At 40.8% G+C, this 22,176-nt stretch overlaps 1 protein-coding gene across 4 annotated transcripts in view; it reads left to right on the top strand.

The window, feature by feature from the left end:
• ST3GAL3 (ST3 beta-galactoside alpha-2,3-sialyltransferase 3) overlaps positions 1 to 22,176 on the top strand; it is a 459,765-nt gene that overhangs the window by 6,557 nt on the left and 431,032 nt on the right. For all 4 annotated transcript variants that reach the window (XM_054979381.1, XM_054979379.1, XM_054979380.1 and 1 more), the window contains exon 2: positions 14,272 to 14,416. In XM_054979381.1, the coding sequence (XP_054835356.1) occupies positions 14,296 to 14,416 (121 nt within the window). In that variant the 5' untranslated portion in view covers positions 14,272 to 14,295. The remainder of the gene's footprint in view (positions 1 to 14,271; positions 14,417 to 22,176) is intronic.

Below are 22,176 nucleotides of genomic sequence, written 5' to 3'. Positions count from 1 at the left end.
GAAGCTGCTGTGGCAGAACATGGGGAGAGAGGTGGTTTCACAGATATGAGGGGCCTAGACCATGGGCTTTAAATATAATAGTCATGACCTTTACTTATATTTAACATACCTATAGTGATATTAAATATCAATATTTCAATATTAGTAAGTCTGTTATCTTTATATAACTACTTAATTTACAATCAGATTATCAAGCATATCTCAGTGCAATCATTGGGCAAATCCACAGGGCTAAAACATATTATAAATTTTATGCGTAATAGGCAAAGTATTTTCCCCATTTCTCTTCAAATTCTTTAATTGGCCTTCTATTTACATAGTTTGCCAGTTTTGCCATGACTGCATATTCTGACACTTTGTCCTTCCAGATTTCCTTAGTTGGGCATTCTCCTTCTATCCATTTACCACTCTTGCCGCTGTCAGCAAATATTGAAGCATTTTATGTAATGTTCTGTCCACATTATCTGGCATAATTCCCAACAGCATGGTCTGGGTTTTCATGGAGAAATTGATTTTAAAATCTTCTGAATCTCTGTATGTATGTCTCTCCAAATTTTTTTTACTTTTTTAACATGTCCACCATATATGAAAAAAAGGAACCATCTGCATCCTTGCATTTCCAACATAACCCTACATAATTCTTATCCATTTTAAAAATATCTTTTGGTGTAATATACCATCTAAAAAACTTCTTATACCAATTTTCTCTGAGTATTTGGCTTGCTGTAAATTTTATGCCTTTCGTCCATAAATTTTCCCACTGTTGAAATGTTATTTCTTCTGTTATTTTGCATTCATTTTATCATGCATGTTTTAACTTGTTCTGTTTCTGTATCATATTGAAGTAAGAGTTTGTAAATGTGGCCTAGAATATAATTGGGATAAAAAGACCATGAGATAAAAAGCGTAATTATTTTCTCAAAATTAGTAAGATCCCTCAGTTGACCTCTGTTATCCTTAAAAGCTTCCTTCAATCTGGAGACCGCCTGGAGATATGTTAGCCATTGTACTTTCTTTTCTTTATCACAAATTTCTTGCCAAGATTTTATCTTTCCTTGAGAGTTTATCATATCTTGATAAGTTATAAAGTCATTAACTTTCCTCGGTTATCATCTGCATATTGATGGTATCCAGCTCCATAGCTACAAATGATTTCTCCTAATGGCTTTATATAGTGGTTAAATAACATGGAAGATACGATTACTCCTTGTGGAACCCTACAAGCTAATTCTCACATTAAGGATAGCTGGTCTCTAACAGCAACCCTTTGAGTCTGCCCCATGAGGAATCCTTTAAACCAGGGTGGATTTGATTTAAATCAAACTGATTTAAATCATGATTTAAATCATGATTTAAATCACTAGTCATTAAGGCTTGATTTAAATCATAGTTTTCTACATAAAGACTAATTCTTGCTGGTATAACTTTAATATGCAAGTAGATGCCTGCCTTACCGATAGGTAAAGGAACTTCATTAAAGTATTCCCAAACTGGGTCTCTTTTACGGCCTGCTGCCATTATAGGTTTTTTCCTCCAAGGAAAGAATGTGATAAACCTCAGGTCATACACACAAAAGATCCAAAGACTTGTGCAATATTGTGCTCAAAAAGTTTCACTTTCATTTTGTACTGCTTGCCCCTCCCTCCTCACACTTAGTTTCTTCTTGTGCAGATCTATTCCACTCCAAACAATCAGAAAAATATTGTTTCTATTCACTGAACTTCTTGAAACTTAGCACTGGAGGGGTTGATTCTGTCTTCATAGGTTTGTAGAACAATAGGATTAAGGTCTTTTTCTCAACTCTGTTCATGTTACAACATTTTTGCTGTGAAGAAGAGGCATGTGATCTCTGCTGAGCTGACACAAATTCAGTTTTGAGAACTGCAAAACCAAGCATCTGTGATAATATCTTGTAGGCAGAGAAACTGCCCAATAAACTTACAAAAACCTCTGGAAGAGCATGACATTGTGAATGGATTAATGGAATTTATTTACCAAAAAAATTAAACATATACAGCCTTATTCTACATAATTAAAAACTAATCTTTATTTCATGATGGAATAACCTTTGGATGGTAATATATTTTCCTCAAAAAGCATTTTATTTAAAAAAAATCCAATTTAAATAAAAAAAATCCGATTTAAATCAAATCTGATTTAAATTTAAAAAATCCGATTTTTTTGATTTTTTAAAAAAAATCATTGATTTTTATCCACCCTGCTTTAAACCAAGGTACATCTCCCGATACCAACTTTTGCCTCCAAATACCTCAGCAGGATGGCATGGTCTTCTGTATTTTTTTAATTAAGCAAAAAAAGGGGGGGATACAGAAAAGGAGGGGGCAAACAAAGCAGATATAACACTGTATACTACAAGGGCTATTAAAATACACGATACAAAGTCATGATTTTTATAGCTATAGCAATTCAATATTTTTCCAAAATAAGCAACACACAGAAAATTCAAACCTATTTCTTATTTTAGTAACAATAAAAAGAAGAGCCAAAAGACTTCTGTATTGAAGGCTGCAGGTAGATCCTGGAAGAGCAACAATGAAGCGTGGCCTTTGTCTAAATTCAGGCAGAGGTCATGAACTAGAACTGTCTCCGTCCAAAAGCCTGGGCTAAACCCAGACTGAAGAAGTTCCAGAGCACATGAAAAATGGGTTAAATTTCCTAAATTAAAGAATTATATAATTAGTTGAGAAATTAGACCGGTTTGTATAACTTGCTTGAGTTTTAATGAGATTTGTAACACTTTAACAAGTATGCTTCTTTTTAAAAACAGAATATAGAAATGAAATATTACAATTAAGAATAAATCATAGAATTACAAAATAATAATAGTAAGTTATAGTAGCTTTAACCATCTGTATGATTCAACATTATCTTGTACTTTGCAGTTAAAAATATAGATGTAAAATTTTCAGGAAATCTTTTTCATTTCTTTCAGGGGGAAAATGGAAATTTTGTGAAAAATTGAAATATATGCAGTACTTACTGTCCTGTCAAACCTAAACTAATTTTACTGCTTTAACAATATACAGTGTGTCCTTTATAACTTACTTAGCATATAAAATTGCAATATTTGATATATTTATAGAATTTAAAAGTTATAAATTCCTTAGCTTTCTGCAAGCAAAATTGCAAATATACCCAGTATGTGAGAGAGAGAAGTGCAGGCAGGGCTTTTTTTCAGCCGGAACGCGGTGGAACAGAGTTCCGCCACGGCATGGAGGGCAATCTAAACTCCCCTCTGTCTGGAGATCAGGGGGCGGGGCCACTAGCCATGTGACCATTTTCTCCAAGGGCAACCCACTGAGTTCCACCACCTCTTTTCCCAGAAAAAAAGTCCTGAGTGCAGGCTAATACACCTTATCTGTAGGAATGACATGACACAGGGTTGAGATTCTGAGCATCAGTCTGCAAAGGCTAGTCTTCCTCTAGCCAGGCAGTAGCTCTTTTATTTAAGCATAGCATGCATACACAAGGACTGATGACCAAGGACAAAATGTTTATCTGTGCTGACATCCAGTTAACCAGTTACTGACAGGAAGAGCGAAACTGCACGTAGCTGAGAGAAACTTTGCATTGTTAAGCATTTACGAGTATGAGGGGAGCAGAGTGCCCTTTGGCCAGGATAGGTTTGCCTATCCGCTGACCTACAGACCCACACTCCACTCTTTTTCTTTTTATTTATTAGGAGCAGGAATCAATTTACAACAAGCATTCCTGTTCAGTATCTGACTCTAGGTTGGATCCAACATCAGATGCATGCAGTTTGTAATAATGCAGTTGTTTGGCTAAAGTTTGGCCTGTGAGGCCATTAGTGGATACATGTGAGGTTGTTTAGCAATCACCCTCGACCCCATAGGTACAAGAGCAGGGAGACACTGTAACAGGCAACAAATTAGAATTAAACATGCTATAAATCCAATTCCATATTGGACAAGGAGACCAAGCCACCCAGTAGGCAGCCAGGACCATAATGAGGCCCACCAGGAAGGTAACAGATCTTGCTTAATATCAGAAGCTAGGTTATGTAAATTGTTCAACTGAACAGATTTTTTTGTGAATTATCAGATATATTAAAACAACACATATTTTTAACAGATTCACAACCTAGATGGTGCAACAACAGCAAATAATCAATGGCAGCGCGATTGTCCAAAGCAGCACATCTGAGCTCTATGAGCTCAGCATTCAGGGCGGCAATTGCAATAGAAGTTGCGTTTATTGTCTTTGCCAGGCTGCAAGCTATTTTGCTAAGAGTCCAATGGTTCACAATGGTGAGCTCTGGAACGCCGATCAGAGAGGCTGCGAGGGCCACGGCCTCTGCATCACTTAGGAGATTCACTGTAGAGTCACAGCTGGAAGCTAGTGGGGCAGCTTGGCATCTTCGAGTGGGGATTAACACATCTTCTTTGGCAGGGAGTACAACAGTAAGACGACTTAAGCCACAAACAGTATCAGACAAATTGGCAGGAATATACCTGAAGGTGCGGGAACCGCAAGAGAAAAACCACCCAGGGGGCAAAACAGTATAAGCGAAGGCAAAAGTTACATTTTCAACAGTGGAACAATTAATAACATTGGGGCCAACTAACAAACAGTGAGGCTTTTTGGGGTTGGTTGAGCAGTTCACAATACATGCACACGTGGTCTGGTAAGCAGAGGCGTTAGAAGCTATAAAAGGGGTATACAATGACACAGCATCAGCAGGTAATTTTTAAGAAGTAGTTCCCCAATCATACATTTGCTGGTACCCAATTTGTGTTCGGTCTATAAACATCTTAAGGTTAGTATCATTCAATAGATAGGACAAGGGGGTACATACTGGGATTAAAGAAGAGGCTAAAAGCATGTGCATATCAGTGGATTGTCTCAGACAAAAGGAGGAAACGTTAACCTGCTTTGTGAGATGTTCCCAAAGATTATATTGCAGGCGGTCAGGTAATGAATTTTTCTGGACAGGGGTCAGAAAACAAAACAGCACACACAGAATGAGAAGTGAATTGGCAGTTATAACTGTAAAGATGGCAGCACACAGATTCTCGGGTGTCTCTGGCTGATTGTTGGCCTGCAGGACCTGTAGCGCTTTGCCGGTTGTTCACTTGACAGCTCCCCACGTCACCAATGGGGCCCGCGGCACCCTCGGCCCCTTCAGGAGGGGGTGGAAGGGTCGCTGAGCTTGCTCCAGGCTGACCTTTTCCATCTTGGGCACCGGGTTGGTTGTCACTTGATGCCACGCCATGTGCAGGCTGGACACACTTCGCTGGAACCCACAAAGGACCTGTAGGGGTAAGAAAAGAAGGAAACCCTCGGCCCCAGGTTATTAAGGGAACAGGACCCAACCACATCTGGTCAGGCATGGCTCGATAGAACACCAACGGCTGGGGCAGCTGTGGTAATTCCTGAAAATGCCTATCATAGGGAGAAGAAGGCATGGTTCCTGGGGTTTGAGAGAAATTTAATTGATTTAAAGTAAAAAGAACTTTATGGACTTGCTGTGTAATGTTTGCTAAATTGGGGGTTCTATATTTCCCCTGTTTTAATTGTTTTTGCAACAGGGTTTTGAAGGAACGATTAGCCCGTTCAACAATAGCTTGGCCAGTGGAGTTATAGGGAATGCCATGAGAAAGACAAATATTCCATTGATCACAAAATTGTTGAAAGGTAGAAGAACAGTAAGCAGGGGCATTATCAGTTTTCAAACACTGCGGACGGCCTAAAACAGTGATGGCAGCGAGGAGATGGGAAATAACATGAGAAGCAGTTTCCCCCCGCTGGGGAGTGGCCCAAAGCGCTCCAGAAAAGGTATCGATAGATACATGAACAAACTTCCATGGGGAGAGGTCAGGAACATGCGTCACATCCATTTGCTAAAGCGCATTGGGCCCTAGGCCACGAGGATTGACCCCCCCCTTCAGGGACATGTGAGAAACCTGCACAGTGAGGGCACGCAGACACAATGGCTTGGTCCTCTGACAGAGGAATATTAAATAACTGAGCAAGGCCTTTGGCATTTTGGTGAAAAAATTGATGACTGGAGATGGGATCAGAAAACAGAGAATGGACAGCAGAATCAGCATGAGCATTGCCTTCCGATAAAGGTCCAGGCAATGAGGTATGACTGCGGATGTGAGTAACATGAAAGGGATGAGAACGCAGTTCAAGGAGAGACTTTAGAGTGAGGAACAGAGCCATAAGGTTAGAATCGATACGGGGTGCCAGATAAGCACCGGGAAGACAGCTAATTAGTTTACAAACATAGTGGGAGTCAGAGATGAGATTAAACAGTTGCTGGGCAAAGGTGTGAAATGCGAGGATAGCTGCAGCAAGCTCTGCTCACTGGGGAGAGGCCTGGTTTGCAGAATATTTAGTAATCCAGCGACCTTCGCTCTGAAAAACAATAGCTTCTCGGGAGCGGCCACCATCAGAAAAAACTGTGGCTGCTGCTCGCAGCGGCTGAGGGGACTGAAGAGAGCGAAGGAACATAGGTGCTGATTGGAGGAGAGAAAAGCGATGATCTTTAGGTAAATGAAAGAGGATTTCCCCCACAAAGTCTGCAAGAGCAATCTGAAACTGCAGAGAAGTACCCAGGAGGTGATTGAAATCATTTTTAGGAAAGGGCATAGTTATGGACAGCAAATCATAACCAGTCCGCTCAATAGCACACTCTCGTGCCATAGCACAGAGATCAGCTGTGGCATGCGGATATGGAAGAATATTTTGATGAGAGCCATGAGAGAGATACAACCATTCTATAAGAAAGACTTTCCCATGATGAAGTATTCCCAGAACTCCAGTGGGAGTGTGGGGAGTGGGAAGGATGAAAAGGCGAAGGCCATCAAGCCCCGCAGGGACTCTGTTTACACACTGCTGAGCTAAAATCTCATTTACCTTTTGCAAAGCTGCCTGGGCCGGCAGGGGAACAGTAATAAGATCGCTGGGATGTTTTGCAGTAGTAAGTAAGGAAAACAATGGACTCAAAAGATTAGTAGGTAAAGAAAAATAAGGTCGCACCCAATTAAGGGCGCCGAGGAGTTGCTGCAAAGCAATGAGAGTAAGTGGAAACGGGAACTTTAAGCAAGGAACCACCGGAGCAGCAAAGGAGTGAAGCATCCGATGGCCAAGATAGGTATAAGGCTCCACAACTTGCACTTTTTCAGGGGCCACAATAAGGCCAAAAGGGTGGAGAGACTGAGTAAGGTCTCCTAACCACTCTGGTGGAATCTGGGGCGCAGCCACCAGGATGTCATCCATAAAATGGTAGACAAGAGCCTGTGGATGCTTTTCCTGAAAAGGGCGTAATGCCTTGTCAACAAAATGTTGGCACAAAGTGGGGCTATTCAACATACCCTGGGATAAGACCTTCCAGTGGTAACGTTGGGTGGGAGCCTGATGATTAACCACCGGCACTGTAAAGGCAAATTTCTCCCGATCTGCCTTACAGAGCGGGATTGTAAAAAAGCAGTCTTTAAGATCTACAAAATCAAAAAGAGTCCAGTAGCACCTTTAAGACTAACCAATTTTATAACTTGATTCTCGAAAGCTTATGCTAAAATAAAATTGGTTAGTCTTAAAGGTGCTACTGGACTCTTTTTGATTTTGCTACCACAGACTAACACGGCTAACTTCTCTGCATTTAAGATCTACAGTAAGTAATTGAAAATCATGAGGAATAAGATTAGGATTTGGAGTCCCACACTGCAGGGGACCCATAGGTTGAATGCAGGCGTTGACAGCATGGAGGTCATGCAACATACGCCATTTGCCACTTTTCTTTTTGATGACAAAAACAGGGGTGTTCCATGGGCTAGTCGTTGGTTCAATGTGACCAGCGGCTGGCTGTTCAGAAACTAAAGAGTGTAGAGCAGAAAGCTTGTCCAAAGAAAGAGGCCACTGATCAATCCACACTGGCTCATTCGTGAGCCACTTGAGGGGGAGAGCAGTGGGAGACATTTCATTCACCCACTGTGACAACAGTGCCAAATTGGCTTAGCAAGTCTCGTCCCCACAGATTAACATGAATATCAAGAACATAAGGGCGAAACTGCACCCTTCTATCAGAATCAGGAAGAGAAGCAGAAAGAAAATGTATGCTTTGTTGAGCTCCCTGTTTGCCCCCTACACCCCAAACACTGGGACATGCCTCTAAAGGCCACTCAGGGGGCCACTGCAAGCGGCTGAGAACGGTAACATCAGCTCCAGTATCAATAATACCTTTAAACTTACGGCCCTGGATAAAAATATGTTGCTGAGGGCGAGCAGAAGAGATAGTGGTAGTCAGCCCTACCAGTGAATCAGCGGAGGTAGACCCAAAACCTCCCGTGCCATGCCCACGGTCGGCTCCCCCTGCGGGCAAGACATAGGGGACAAGAATTAACTGAGCAGGAGCAGAATTTTGAGGCAAGGTTTGAGGTAAATTAGTCCACAGTTGCATTTGTATGACTCCTTCATAATCAGAGTCAACAACGCCAGGGACTACAAAGCTTCCCCTTTTTCCACTAGAGGAGCGAGGTAAGATCAGGCCCAGATGGCCAAGAAGCAAAGGACCAGAGAGCTGAGAAGGTGCAATTTGCACTTCTCCGGGGAACTGGAAAGTAAGATCAGCTTGTAGGAAAAGATCAATCCCTGCACTGCCTTTAGTGGCACTTGGGGAATTGAAAATAGTAGAAGCAGGCAAGGAGTCTAGCCTAGACTTGCCTCTATTTGGACTGGGGCCAGAGGCAAGCCCGCTCGGGGGTTTCCCGAGCGGCATTCACTACCCCAATGAAACCCCTTGCCGCATTTGGGACATGTGGTTTGAGGCTTTCCTTTCCCAGTTGGGCTGGTAGGTTTTCGTTTTACACCTCCACCCCCAGGAGCCCGGCATTCTGCTTTAAAATGACAGACTTGCCACAGTTAAAACATTTCCCCCCAGGCTTCCCACCCTGACGGAGAGCGGCAGCCAGCAAAAAGGCTTGATGAGAGGAAGTTCCTATATCTTGGCAAGTTCTAATCATGTCTTCCAACTCCGGGTTTTTCCCCAGACCGGTGATAACCCTTTGGCACTCAGAGGTAGCATTTTCTTTAGCTAACTTAAGTAACAGCTCCTCTTGAGCTTCAGTGTTATCAACATGACGCCTGAGGGCTTCCTGCGGGCGATTAACAAAGTCTGTGTAAGGCTCAGCGGCTTTTTGGCGAATGCTGGAAAAGGTTTGTGAGGGTTTGCCAGAGGAGGGGACATGCTGAAAAGCACGAAAGGCACAATTAGAAGAAACCTCCAGAGTGGCAGCAGGTAAAATTATCTGATGATTGGTGTCACTAAAATTTCCTGCCCCATAGAGTTGCTCAGTAGTGTAAGCTTCGCCAGAATTGGCGCCTCTTAATACACACTGCTGGCGGAACTCACTTTCCCAAACCACATTTTGTGCAGGAGTTAAAAGCATGTGAATTGTGGTTTTCCAGTCCTCTGGAACTAGGGTATGATTACGCATGACATCCTCAAGCATCCCCTGTACATAACTGCTCTGCAATCCCATATCTCGACTCGCTTTCCTTAACTCAGTAAGAACAGGATAAGAGAGAGGCTTATACTCCACAATCTGGCGACCCTGAGCATCCACCTGGTCAGTTAAGATGAACTGGGCAGATAGCAAGCATTTCAGTTAATTCTGCCACATCATTGGATTTTGCCTGCCTGAGCTCACATTCCAGTACCTCCCTCACAAGCCGCCCTGGGACTCCTCCAGCGGAAGGTGGAGGATTAAAATCTTTACCGGGGGGCGCAGAAGGTTGTGGAGGGGAGGGAGAGCTGAGCAGTGCTGGAGGAAGCAATTGCACATCAGCATACTTTGGTGGACATTCCCTGGACAACTGAGCAATTAGAACGGGTGTAAACTTCTCCACTGCATGCCTGCAGTGATGCCAGGTATGCAACAATTCTACATGAGCTCGTGGTGGGGCATGGAGAACCCGGCCGATTTTCTCCCAGTCCTTGAGGCAGAGAGACCCCTCCTCAGGATACCAGGGGCACAACTTATTGATCTCCTGAAACAAGGAGTGAAGTTGACTAGAAGTCACGGTCCCGCTGGACTTCTGAACCAGGAACCGGAGTTCCTGCCTGCTCTGGGCATGTGAAAATTGTCCTCCCATACTCACCAATGAAGGGGTCACTGAGACAGCGACGAAGGAGTGCACTCAAGGGACCTATGCCAGGCGTTGGTGAGCAGAGTCCCTGTTCGGCTGCGCCACTTGTAGGAATGACACGACGCAGGGTTGAGATTCTGAGCATCAGTCTGCGAAGGCTAGTCTTCCTCTAGCCAGGCAGTGGCTCTTTTACTTAAGTATAGCATGCATACACAAGGACTGATGACCAAGGACAAAATGTTTATCTGTGCTGACATCCAGTTACCAGTTACTGACAGGAATAGCGAAACTGCACGTAGCTGAGAGAAACTTTGCATTGTTAATCATTTACGAGTATGAGGGGAGCAGAGTGCCCTTTGGCCAGGATAGGTTTGCCTATCCGCTGACCTACAGACCCACACATCTTAGCACATTAATGTGGCCAGCCTTATAGTAATGCATTTTATTTACTATTTCTCTCTTTTTTTTTTTAATAATTTTTTTTTATTTTTCATAACTACAAAATACTACACCAGACTATCACAAGGAAAGGGGAGAGGGAAGGGACAAAGGGGGGTGGAAAAAGAAAAAGGGGGGGGAATGAACTACAAACACTAAACACTACACTTCAATGTTTCCCTTCATACTGTCATAATACAAAAATAGCTCCATAGAATAATGATGGAGTGGTTAATCATACAGAAAATAAACATTTCAAATTCTGATTAAACTTTCCTCCCCCTTCTAGGTCCCGGACGCAATTCTCTCTGTGCAACTGCTGTTGCGATGCTCTCCTCCTCCTCCTCCCCCCCCTCCGGCTCCTCCTTTTCTTCGTTCTTGGTGCAGCAGAGTTCTGGGTTTTTATTCTCAAAATCCTTTAGTTGATCTTCTGATAATATCTTATAGGCCTGATCTTTATATCTGAACCATATTCCTTCCGGGAATAACCATTTGTACTTTATTCCATGGTCCCTCAGAAGAGCTGCAAACTTTTTATATTTAAAACGCCGTTTCCGGACTAGAAATGGAACGTCCTTCAAAATCTTGACTTTCAAACCCATAAAGTCCAAATCCGCATTGTATGAGTTATATAGGATGGTGTCCCGAATCTTTTTAGTTGAAAAGTCAATAATGATCTCACGAGGCAACTGTCGCTTTGTTGCATATTTTGAAGAAGCCCGACGGACCTCCAAAATGGCGCTTTTAACCTCTTCTTTAGTCGTCCTCGCGGGTGTCGCCAGTAGTTCCGAGACCAAATCCCACAGATCCTCATTTTCCTCCTCTTTCACGTTTTGGAGACGCAAAATTGTCTGCGTTCGTTCCACCTGTAGCCCGTTCAGCTGGTTCTCCACCAACTTCAGCTCCTTTTTTGTAGCCTTCACAAGTGACGCACTTTCCAGAGCAGACTTTTCTGCCCCCCCCGCTGCTGCCTTAATGGTTTTCACCTCGCTTTCAATTAAGCCCACCCTTTGATCAGTTTCGTTCAGCTTGTCAACAAAGGGTTTTATGGCTTCCACCACCGCCCTGCGCACCAACTCTTCGAGCGACTCCCCTTTCTGCAAGGTAGCCGAGATTGACTTACCGAGAGCGGGACTTTGCTTCTTTGCTGCCATTTGGGGGGGGGGGGGCGCCAACAAAATTCTGGAACTCCACGAAGGGGAAGAGCGAGTCTTCTTCAGATCAACCTCTCCTTCACAAACGCTTGTAGAACAGAAGGGATTCGCTTGTTTACAGGCTTCCGCCTGTTTCTTTTACTTGCCGTTTCTCGTTGCCCGGCGGCACTTGAGGCGCCGCGCACATCTGCCGGCCTCCATAGGGACAAACGGGCAATTCCCCCCCCGCATTGATTTCGGGGAGTTCTTCCTGCCGCGTCCCGGACCCTGGCTCCCTCCCTGGGAGTCCTGGGGGCTAATCCTTGCGGATCAGCCGCCCGGTCAGGGTGCCCGGTCGTTTCCTCCCGAACCAGCCGAGAGGAGCGTCCGGCATGGCTGAGAAAACGAAATCGAATCCCTTATTTACTATTTCTCTTTGTATCATGTTTGCTCTGTTAAAACATGCCTTGCTAACATCATTCCTGTTACGAGCTACTCAGTGTGATGACATCAAAGCTTTCAATCCATGTTCTGTTCTGTTATGGGTGCCCTATGAAAGCAGGACACAGAAGTGCTAAGGAGCAGAAGGTTTAATTACTGATAAATCAAATGGACAATTTGGTCAGATAAACAGGAAACTGAGAACTAGGAGTTTATGATCTAGGGCTCAAGAGATAGCAAATTGAGAAAAGTTATCTCTGTCATGCGCAAGTTATTTTTCAAAGTTCCTTTGTCTGCTCCGTGTATTTGCTATTTAATGTTTATTGCTATTGTTTCTGTTTTATAATTAATAAAAGTTGTTTATTTTTTAAAAAAAGTTCCTTTGTCTGCAAAAAGTATACGACAGGTACCTTTAACATCTTTCCTGCTAACTGTATGCTAGCTTAAAGATGCTAAATCCACTGCTGTGGACCTGTAGTCCTGTGGACCTGTAGTCCTGTTGGTTTGCACATGCTTCTGTTCTTCTGAATAAAGGTATTTTCATAGATCACTGTTATCATCAGGGTCCTGAGTTAAAACTACCCCTGCAACATGTATTAATTAATTTTTGCTCTCTGAAAAGAAGAAAAATAGGATTTAAACAGATAACACAAGCTCTGTGGTAAATAACATAAAGTACATTATTCGGACAGAAAGAAGTTCACAGGATCACAATAAAACTAATAGCATATTTTGATATGTACTTAAACTTTGTAAGATTTAAAACATTGAAGTATCCAGTGGTGTAGTAACTGCATACAATTTATACCATTTTATTACGTAGAAAATCAGTCACACATAAAAATAAAAGTATCAGCACCTCAATTGTCTAATCAGAATCATAGTGGTTAAATCATCAGACTGCAAATCAGCTCTCTGCTTCTTCAAATCCCATTACTGTTGTGAGTGCAACAGATGGCCTTGGGTTAAAGCCACTCCTCTCAGCCCCAGTTGTATTGTGGGGATAATAATAACACTGACTTTGTTCACCACTCTGTGTGGGGCACTAATCTGTCTAGAAGAGCGGTATATAAGCACAGTTATTATTGGTTGTTGGGGGTTTTCCGGGCTGTATTGCCGTGGTCTTGGTACAGTTATTATTATTATTATTATTAATCATTTTCTGAAAATTCTGTTTCTGAGCCTTCATTTTTATCCTCATACAGCTCTTTGGAAAATTTGAACTTTGCATGAATTGAAACAAGCTGCTCTACTCATTTGCACCTTTTTGGTGCAGAAATGCATCTTGGATTTAAGAGCTGTGTATGTCCTAAGCATTCCCACCTTGCCTTTAAAAGCATTTCACTTATTTCAAAAGAGAAAATCTTTCATAGAAGTTTTTTCAGTACTCTCAAAAATTTCCAGTTAATTTTTGCTTTTTGTTACCATAACTGTGAGATATGCAAGATGGCTGAAGTACTTTGGATGTTGAAAATGCAACAATGATATTGATATTAAATAGTTATTAGCAATATGAATATAAATAGTTCAAGAGACAATTGGTTTAAGACTTAATCTAAGAAAATTTGTAGTTTAAGAGGATTTTTAAAGTTATTTGTATATTTAATTATTTAATGCTATTTATCAAGTCCCATGGAATTTTGAGAGTAAAAATGTTTACTTTTGTTTGAAGTCTTGGTGGTAGTTCTAAATGAAGGCTTTTTTTTTCTTTTCTGAAAGACAAGCAGGGAAATCCTAAGCAGAGTTACTCCAGTCTAAGCTTAGGATTTCTCTGCTTAGGATTTCCCTCTAGGTTTCCGAAACATAGTGATCCAGTCAAGAGCTGGCTTACTTGATGTTAATATTTCCTAGGAATATTTAGAGGTTTGGAAGTGCATCACTCTGATTTTATCTACAGTTATCAGCTTGGAAGTATTTCTAGTTCGTTTCAGTGGAACTTATTTCTATATGAGAGATGTAGGATTGGTATGTATCCATGATTAATAGTGCCTGGGTAATATGAATAGTAGAAAGGGGATGTATATGTGCTGGTTGATATTTTATGCATGTGTACATTAGATAGTATACAGAAGATGAGTTAACTGACTAGAAATATGCAAGGCTCAAAATGGTTTCTTTCCTCTAGGTCTTTTAGAAGAGCTAATCCCATATGAAGATGGGCCTACTGGTGTTTATGCGTAACCTGCTACTAGCCCTCTGTCTCTTTCTGGTGTTGGGATTTCTCTATTATTCAGCTTGGAAACTGCATCTTCTCCGATGGGAGGATTCAAGTAAGTATAATTGCTGTGCAGACCATCAGAGAGTCTTCGTTGTCATGCAGCTAAGCCGTTCTGTGGATTTCAGATGTGCTTACAATGGAACAAACTCCAGGTCATTTTTGGATCTTTCTGTGTGCTGCAGAGATTGATATTACCTTCTTCTTAATAATACCCAGATTAATTAATTAGTATATGAGCAACATCCATATGTTCTGATGTTATAAATGAATGTATAGGTTTCTGGCTCTGTTTATACACATGTATTTTCACAGAATGGCCTCTGCTGCTTGTGCTGCCCCTAGGTAACCCTCTGTGAATTGTGTTAGTTTACTAGTTTCTTTATTACACTGTTCTTTTGTTTATGTTAATAGTGACATGGTGTTTTCATAGTTTGCTGTCTTAAATAATACCTGCACAGGCATTTATCTTTGGGATAGTTTTTCATAGATTGTATAACTGACGTATAGGATATTTGTGGGGTACATTGCATGCCAGTATGTGACTGAGCTGGAGGATCCAAGCCATAGAGAGGTTACAGTCACGTTTTGGTGTTTGCATGGAGTCAGGAACATCTTCAGTGCCTAAACACTTGTGTTTTTGATGCATTAGAGTTTTAGTTACAGTATGTAAGCTGAGTCTGTTATCTGGACTTTATTTTTATTTATTTATTTAAAAGATTTCTGTGCTGCCTTTCCTTCCATATAGGGTCCCCAAGGCCCCTGAGTGGCTGCTGTTTTTCTTGTGACTAGTTGCTCTAATACTATCTAGTAGCATCCTTGCATTCTTATTATAGGTGCATTATTTATTTATTTATTTTCTTTGGCTTTCTATTCCACCCGCCCCACAAAGGGCTCAGGGCGGATTACAGCATTTTAAAACACATTTAAAATGAATTTATACAATTAAAATCATAAATAGATTTTTTAAAAACTTCGCACTTAAAAATATACATTCAGATGGCGGCAATCAATAACAGCAGACATAACTTGACAAGGAGGTGGACAACCCTAGTAGGGAGGGATTCAGATTTTATTCTTCTCCATTTTTTCAGCTGGCGGAGGTCAAGTTTGACCTCAACCATATGCCTAGCAGAACATCTCTGTCTTACAGGCCCGGGGAAATGATAACACATCCAGCCGGGCCCTGGTCTCAGTGGACAGAGAGTTCCACCAGGCTGGAGCCAAGACCAAGAATGCCCTGGCTCTGGTTGAGGTCAAGCGGGCCTCCTTGGGGCCAGGGACTACCAACAGATGTTTCTCTCCTGATCGGAGTGTCCTCTGGGGCACGTATGGGGAGAGGCAGTCTCACAGATAACGCTGGTCCCAGTCCTCATAGAGCTTTGTAGGTTAATACCAAAACCTTGAACCTGATTCTGAACTAGCTGCAGTTTCCGGGTCAGGCGCAAGGGAAGTCCCACATGGAGTGAGGTACAGTAGTCCAGCCTAGAGATGACCGTTGCCTGGATTGCTGTAGTTAAGTCAGTGACTGAGAGGTACAGGACAAACTGCCTGGTCCGGCGTAGATTAAAAATAATAATAATATTGAGACATAGATGCTATAAAGTCTAGATGTAGATAGTATGTAGATAAAGGGGCAGTCCAGTCAGTTCTCCTAAGATCAAGCTTATCTGGGATTGTTTCATAACATCTGATACTTCTTATTTCAATTTCTTCTTTATTTCGTTTTCTTCATTGGCAACAAGAGGCAAGTTGCAGTATAATCTTTTTTGGGGGGATCTGAAAAGTAGTTTTCTGAGAGAAGCAACTGTTTGTTAGTGTGCTATCCAGATTGCTTTGAATTTGAAAGTTGATATAAAATGTGTATGTGCAAAGTTCTGCTTGTTAGGCATTCAGGGGGATGGGTTCAGAGAACAAAATACCAAGCTAGTATGTCTAAGAGACTTTTGCAAGCACCTATTGAAAAATAAGTTTGTGCTTATGTTTGTTAATTACATTTTATAATAATAATAATCTTAAGATTACTTGAATTTTACAGGTCATAATTTGTCTGTATCCTCCTCCAAGGTGCTTATGGCAGTGTACACAATGTAAAATAGGTTAGGTTTAGTGATGGGTGAACTCTACTCAGCTGAGTTTTGAATGGACTCAACTAATACAAGCTGTTCTTCTGGGGGAAAAAAAGCTGGAAGATGGCCTTCGACTCTGTTCTGAACTGAGGAACCCAGATCAACTCTTCTGCACTATCCCATTCACAAGTCCATAAAATACATTATCTTGGTTCCTGTGAACTAGATGCACTGTTCATTTCTATCTACTCTGCCTCCCACAGCAGCTTTTGGTGATTTTTGAAAAGCTGATTCTGGGGTTTGAGGGAGCCTATGGACAAAATACTATGAGGCATGTGGGTTGCAGGGAGGAAGTGGAATTGGATAAAATCATACTACCTTCCACTGGCAAAGGAAGCCACAGAGGAGCAAACCAAGATAAGTTCTGCATCTGGGATACATAAAAGTTTTCCAACTCTTGGCAGCTACTCTTCCCATTTTATTTCCAGGATGATGTCTTCTCTTCAGTTTCAGTCCTGGAATCAGAATCACAAATGTCTAGAACAGGTGTAAAGTCAGCCTGAAAATAAATTCGAGGCTGCATGTCAACACTTTGAAGTGGTCTGTTACCCGGAAATTAAAGAAAAAACTAATTCTGGAGTCCATATTGAAAGTTAGTTATGACTTCCAAATTCTTTATTTTTTAAATTATATTTGGTGGTAGATCTTGAAATATTTGTCCTTGTCCTTCAATTTTAAGTTATGTGTTGTAATAGGATTTTCATATCAAAATTTTTATTGGATGGGTCAGTATACACAAATCATAATATTCAATATCCATATCCATCACATTATATCACTCCCACCCATTCCCCCCGCCCCTTTTCAGTTGACTTCCAACAGTTTTCCATTCCCTTCATCTACACTACATCACTATCTCCTATAATATTAATTTCGAATTAATTATAATATGTAGTATAACATATCTATATCTACTGTTTATAATAAGTCTCTCTAATATTACTTTCAAGATTATAATATAAAATATACTATATCATTCTTACTTATATACTATTCATATTTTCACCTCTAACCAATATAAAGTAAAGATCTCTTCTCCCCTCTTAACTACTATCCAAAGACCACATTTTGCCTTTCATGTCCCACTTTTTCCCCGCATAATTCTTAAGTTTCTCCCAACTCATAGCATATTCCGCGGTATCTTGTTCTTTCAACTTCCTTGTTAGCTTGTCCATTTCTGCCATATTTAGTAATTTCAAAATCCAATCTTCCACTGATGGTATCTCTTGAGTCTTCCACAACTGTGCATAGGACATCCTAGCTGCAGTAATCATATAGAACACCATTGTTCTATCCATTCTATCAAATTCTTCTAGGTTCATACTTAATAACAACAATTCTGGGTTCTTAATCACATTTTTCTGTAAGATATCTGATATAACCTCTACAATTTCCCCCCAGAATTGTTTAGCTTTTTCACAAGTCCCACCACATATGATAAAAAGAACCTTCACGTTTCTTACACTTCCAACACTTATCTGACATTTGACTATTACCATTTGCTAACCTTTTTGGCATTAAATACCATCTATACATCATTTTATACACATTTTCTCTTATAGTGGTACATGTTGAAATTTTTATAGTATTTTTCCACAGTCTTTCCCAAGCTTCCATCGGTATATCTTTATTACAATTTATTGCCCATTTCACCATCTGTACTTTAACTATCTCATCTTCTGTAAACTATTTTAACAAAATTTTATATACTTTAGGTATCATCTTTTCCCCCTCTTGAAGTAAACATTCTTCTAATTCCGAGTTCTTAGCCCTAAATCCTACCTTTCTACGATCTGTATCATATAAGTCTTTTATTTGTCTATATTGAAACCAACCATACTGAAACGGCAGTTCTTCATTCGTTTTAAGTATATATCACAATCTACGCTTAAAATTTCTTTATATGTCCTCCACTCCTCTCCATCATATTCCACCTTTGGGCTTACAACTTCTGCTGGTATAATCCACATTGAAGTCTCTTCATCTAAATATCTTTTATATTTTTTCCAAACCGCAAATAAACTCCGTCTCACAAAATGATGTAAAAACATAGCATCAGCTTTTATGTTCTCATACCACAGTTACGCATGCCATCCAAAAAGTTTGTTGTATCCTTCCAACGTCAATAGTTTATGGTTTTTCAATAACATCCACTCTTTCAACCAGACCAAACATATAGCTTCGTGATACAATTGCAGATTCAGTAATTGTAGTCCGCCTCTCTCCTTGGCATCATATAGTACCTTCATCTTAACTCTAGGCTTCTTCCCTGCCCATACAAAGTTCATAATCTTCCTTTGCCATTTTTCAAATTGCTTATTATCTTTCACAATTGGTATTGTTTGCATTAAAAACATTATCCTCGGAAGTACATTCATCTTAATTACAGCAATGCGACTCAACCATTTTATTCCATTTCAACATGTCCATATCTATTTGCTGCCATAATTTGTCGTAGTTGTTTTTAAAAAGATCAATATTTTTCGCAGTCAACTCAATACCTAAATATTTTATTTTATAGACCACCTCACAATTCGTTATCTCTATTAAATCTTGTTGTTCTTGCTTAGTCATATTTTTACAAATTATTTTTGATTTGTTCTTATTTACGTAGAATCCTGCTAGATCCCCAAATTCTTTTATTTTCTCCATCAATCTTGGCATATTTTAGATTGGATCTTCCACTATCACCATGATGTCATCGGCAAAAGCTCTCACTTTATATGAAAATCCTTTAATTTTCAAGCCTCTTATCATATCATCTTCACGTATCTGCCTCAGTAAAATTTCCAATACCATCACAAACAACAATGGGGAGAGTGGACATCCTTGTCTTGTTCCTTTACTTATTTCCAACTTTTTTGTTATATCAGAGTTTACAATTATAGCTGCAGATTGATCTTTATATATTGCCTTCACAGCTTGAATAAACATCTTGCCCATTTGCATCTTTTCCATTGTGGCAAACATAAAGTCCCAATTTAAATTGTCAAAAGCTTTTTCTGCATCCACAAAGAAAAAAACGACTTTTTTTCCTGGATTCTTATCATAGTACACTATAGCAGGGGTGGCCAAATGGCGGCTCGCGAGCCGCATGTGGCTCTTCAGGCCTTATTTGATTTATATACCACCTTTCAGGACAACTTAACGCCCACTCAGAGCAGTTTACAAAGTGTGTTATTATTATCCTCAGGACAATCACCCTGAGAGGTGAGTCAGGCTGAGAGAGCTCCAAAGAGCTGTGACTGACCCAAGGTCACTCAGCTGGCTTCAAACAGAGAAGTGGGGAATCAAACCCGCTTCTCCAAATTAAAGTCCTGCCACTCTTAACCACTACACCAAACTAGCTTTTACCCACAGCACAGCTGCTATTTGGTAAAGAGTTTAGTGCTGGAGATTTGGCGGCTCCCGGAGGCTTGCAAGTTCACTCCTCCCACAGCCGCTCTCCCAATCTATGCACTCAGCATGCTTCCCCTTTCTTTCCCAATGCTGGAGCAAGGAAGGGGCGGGCCAGGGCTGAGGACAGCCCACCCTCCCTCGCCATGCTGGGAACTCCTCTGCAGGCATTAAGCTTTGCCAGCCCTGCGCTTGCAGCGAGCACCCGGGAAGGGCACTTGGGGGGAAGGGGAAAGGGACGAGCGAAGAAGCGGCGAGGAAGCGCCAAGGCAGAGGTGACCCAGGACTTCCTGCTTGCCAGCTTACTCCCAAGTAGGCAAGTGCACAGCTGCCAAAAGCCACTCATGGCGTGAAGCGCAGCCTGTGCTGGGGTGCTTTTGCATGGGTGGAAGTTCCATGTCTTTGTCTTTTTCTTCCTTTCTATCTTTCCATGTCTTTCCCTCCCTCCCTTTCCTTTTTTCCTTCCTTGTTCCTTTCCATGTATTTCCTATTTTCAATAAAACATTGGGGTTGCCAAGTCCAACAAAAAAAATACCTGGGGTCTTTGGGGTGGAGCCAGAATACTTTGGAGGTGGTGCCTTGCAAGGACGACATCACTTTTTGTGATGTCACTTCCAAGTCAAAAGTCAGGTGGTAGTCCTTCCCAAGCTTCACCCCTTCTGATGATATCACTTCCAGCGTACTGTGGCAAACCCCCACCCCTTCCTGTGATGTCATTTCAGGGCCCTCCCCCAAACCTGCCTCTTCCTCTGAATTCACTTCAGTGCATCATGTCTTGTGGCTCTCAAACATCTCAGGTTTATTCTATGTGGCTCTTACATTAAGCAAGTGTGGCCACCCCTGCTCTATAGCATTCAATACTACTCTTAAATTGTCTTTTATTTGTCTATCCAGCAAAAAGCCTGCTTGTTCCTCTGCTATAAACTCCACCAACCATGTTTTAAGTCTTTCAGCCAATATTTTTGCAAAAATCTTATAGTCATTATTAGTCAGAGATATCGGTCTATAATTTTTAACATTCATTAAATCCTGTGCTTCTTTCGGTATCAGTGAGATGTTAGCTTCATTCCACATTTCCGGTATTTCCTGTCCTTCTAATATTGCGTTCATTACTTTTTGCATCAATTGTACCAATTCATCCGCCAATACTTTGTAAAATTTAGCCGTAATTCCATCTGGTCCTGGCGCCGTTCCCACTTTCGTTGCTTGTATTGCCTCCATAATTTCTGTTACTGTAATTTTAGCATTCAACTTGTCTTTCAATTTCTTAGGCACCTCTGGCAATTTCATTTTAAGAAAAAATTCCTCCATTAACCTTTTGTCAGTAGGTTTTTTCTGATATAATTTTGCATAATATTTATAAAATGCTCTCCCAATTGCATTTTGATCAAATAACTCTTTTCCATCTATAATTTTGCTTATTATTTTCTTCTCTCTCTTTTTCTTCAACTGCCATGCTAGATATTTCCCAGGTTTGTTGGCTCCTTCAAAAGATTTTTGTTTCAGTCTTTTCAGTTCCCATTCCACCTCCTTGTTTTCCATCCCTTTTATTTGTTCCTGTAACATTCTAATCTCATGTTGCAATTTCTTTTTACCTGATCTTTTCTTTAATTGTTGCTCTTTTTGCGTTATCTTTTCTTGAATTTCCTTCAATTTCAATTCTTTATTCTTCTTATCTCTGGCATTTAAATCTATCAGTACTCCTTGAATAACAGGAGATCTTCATTTAATCTCCATCTCAGTTTTTTCCTTCTCATTCCAAATCTCCACAACATAGGGTTATGATCTGAGCTAATTTTTGGCAAAATATCCATTTCCTTAGTCCATACTGCTAATTCTTTAGATGCCCAAATCATATCTATTCTTGACAGTGATTGATGACTTGCTGAAAAAAAAGTATATTGCTTAGTCTTTGGGTTATGCTTTCTCTAAATATCTTCTAAGCTTTCTTGTTTTTGAAGCTCAAAAAATGACTTTGGCAATTTTCCCATCTTATTCTTACTCATACTTGTTTTTTTGTCTAATTGTAAGTCCACAACACCATTAAAATCCCCTGCCACAATCACTTGATCATATGTCATTTGATCCAACTGAGTCATTATTTCATTAAAAAATTGTTCTTTTGCTCCATTAGGCACATATATTCCCAAAATCAATGTTTTTTTTCCCATTGCACTCAAATTCCACCGCCAGATATCTACCATCTCTATCACCAACAATCAACTTTGGTTGCAATTCTTCTTTTATATAAATTACGATTCCTCTTTTCTTTTGCTTTGTTGCCACTACA

Source organism: Eublepharis macularius, chromosome 5, assembly GCF_028583425.1.
Source record: "Eublepharis macularius isolate TG4126 chromosome 5, MPM_Emac_v1.0, whole genome shotgun sequence".
In the NCBI taxonomy this organism is placed as follows: domain Eukaryota; kingdom Metazoa; phylum Chordata; class Lepidosauria; order Squamata; family Eublepharidae; genus Eublepharis; species Eublepharis macularius.
This window is presented reverse-complemented; position numbering and strand designations above follow the sequence as displayed.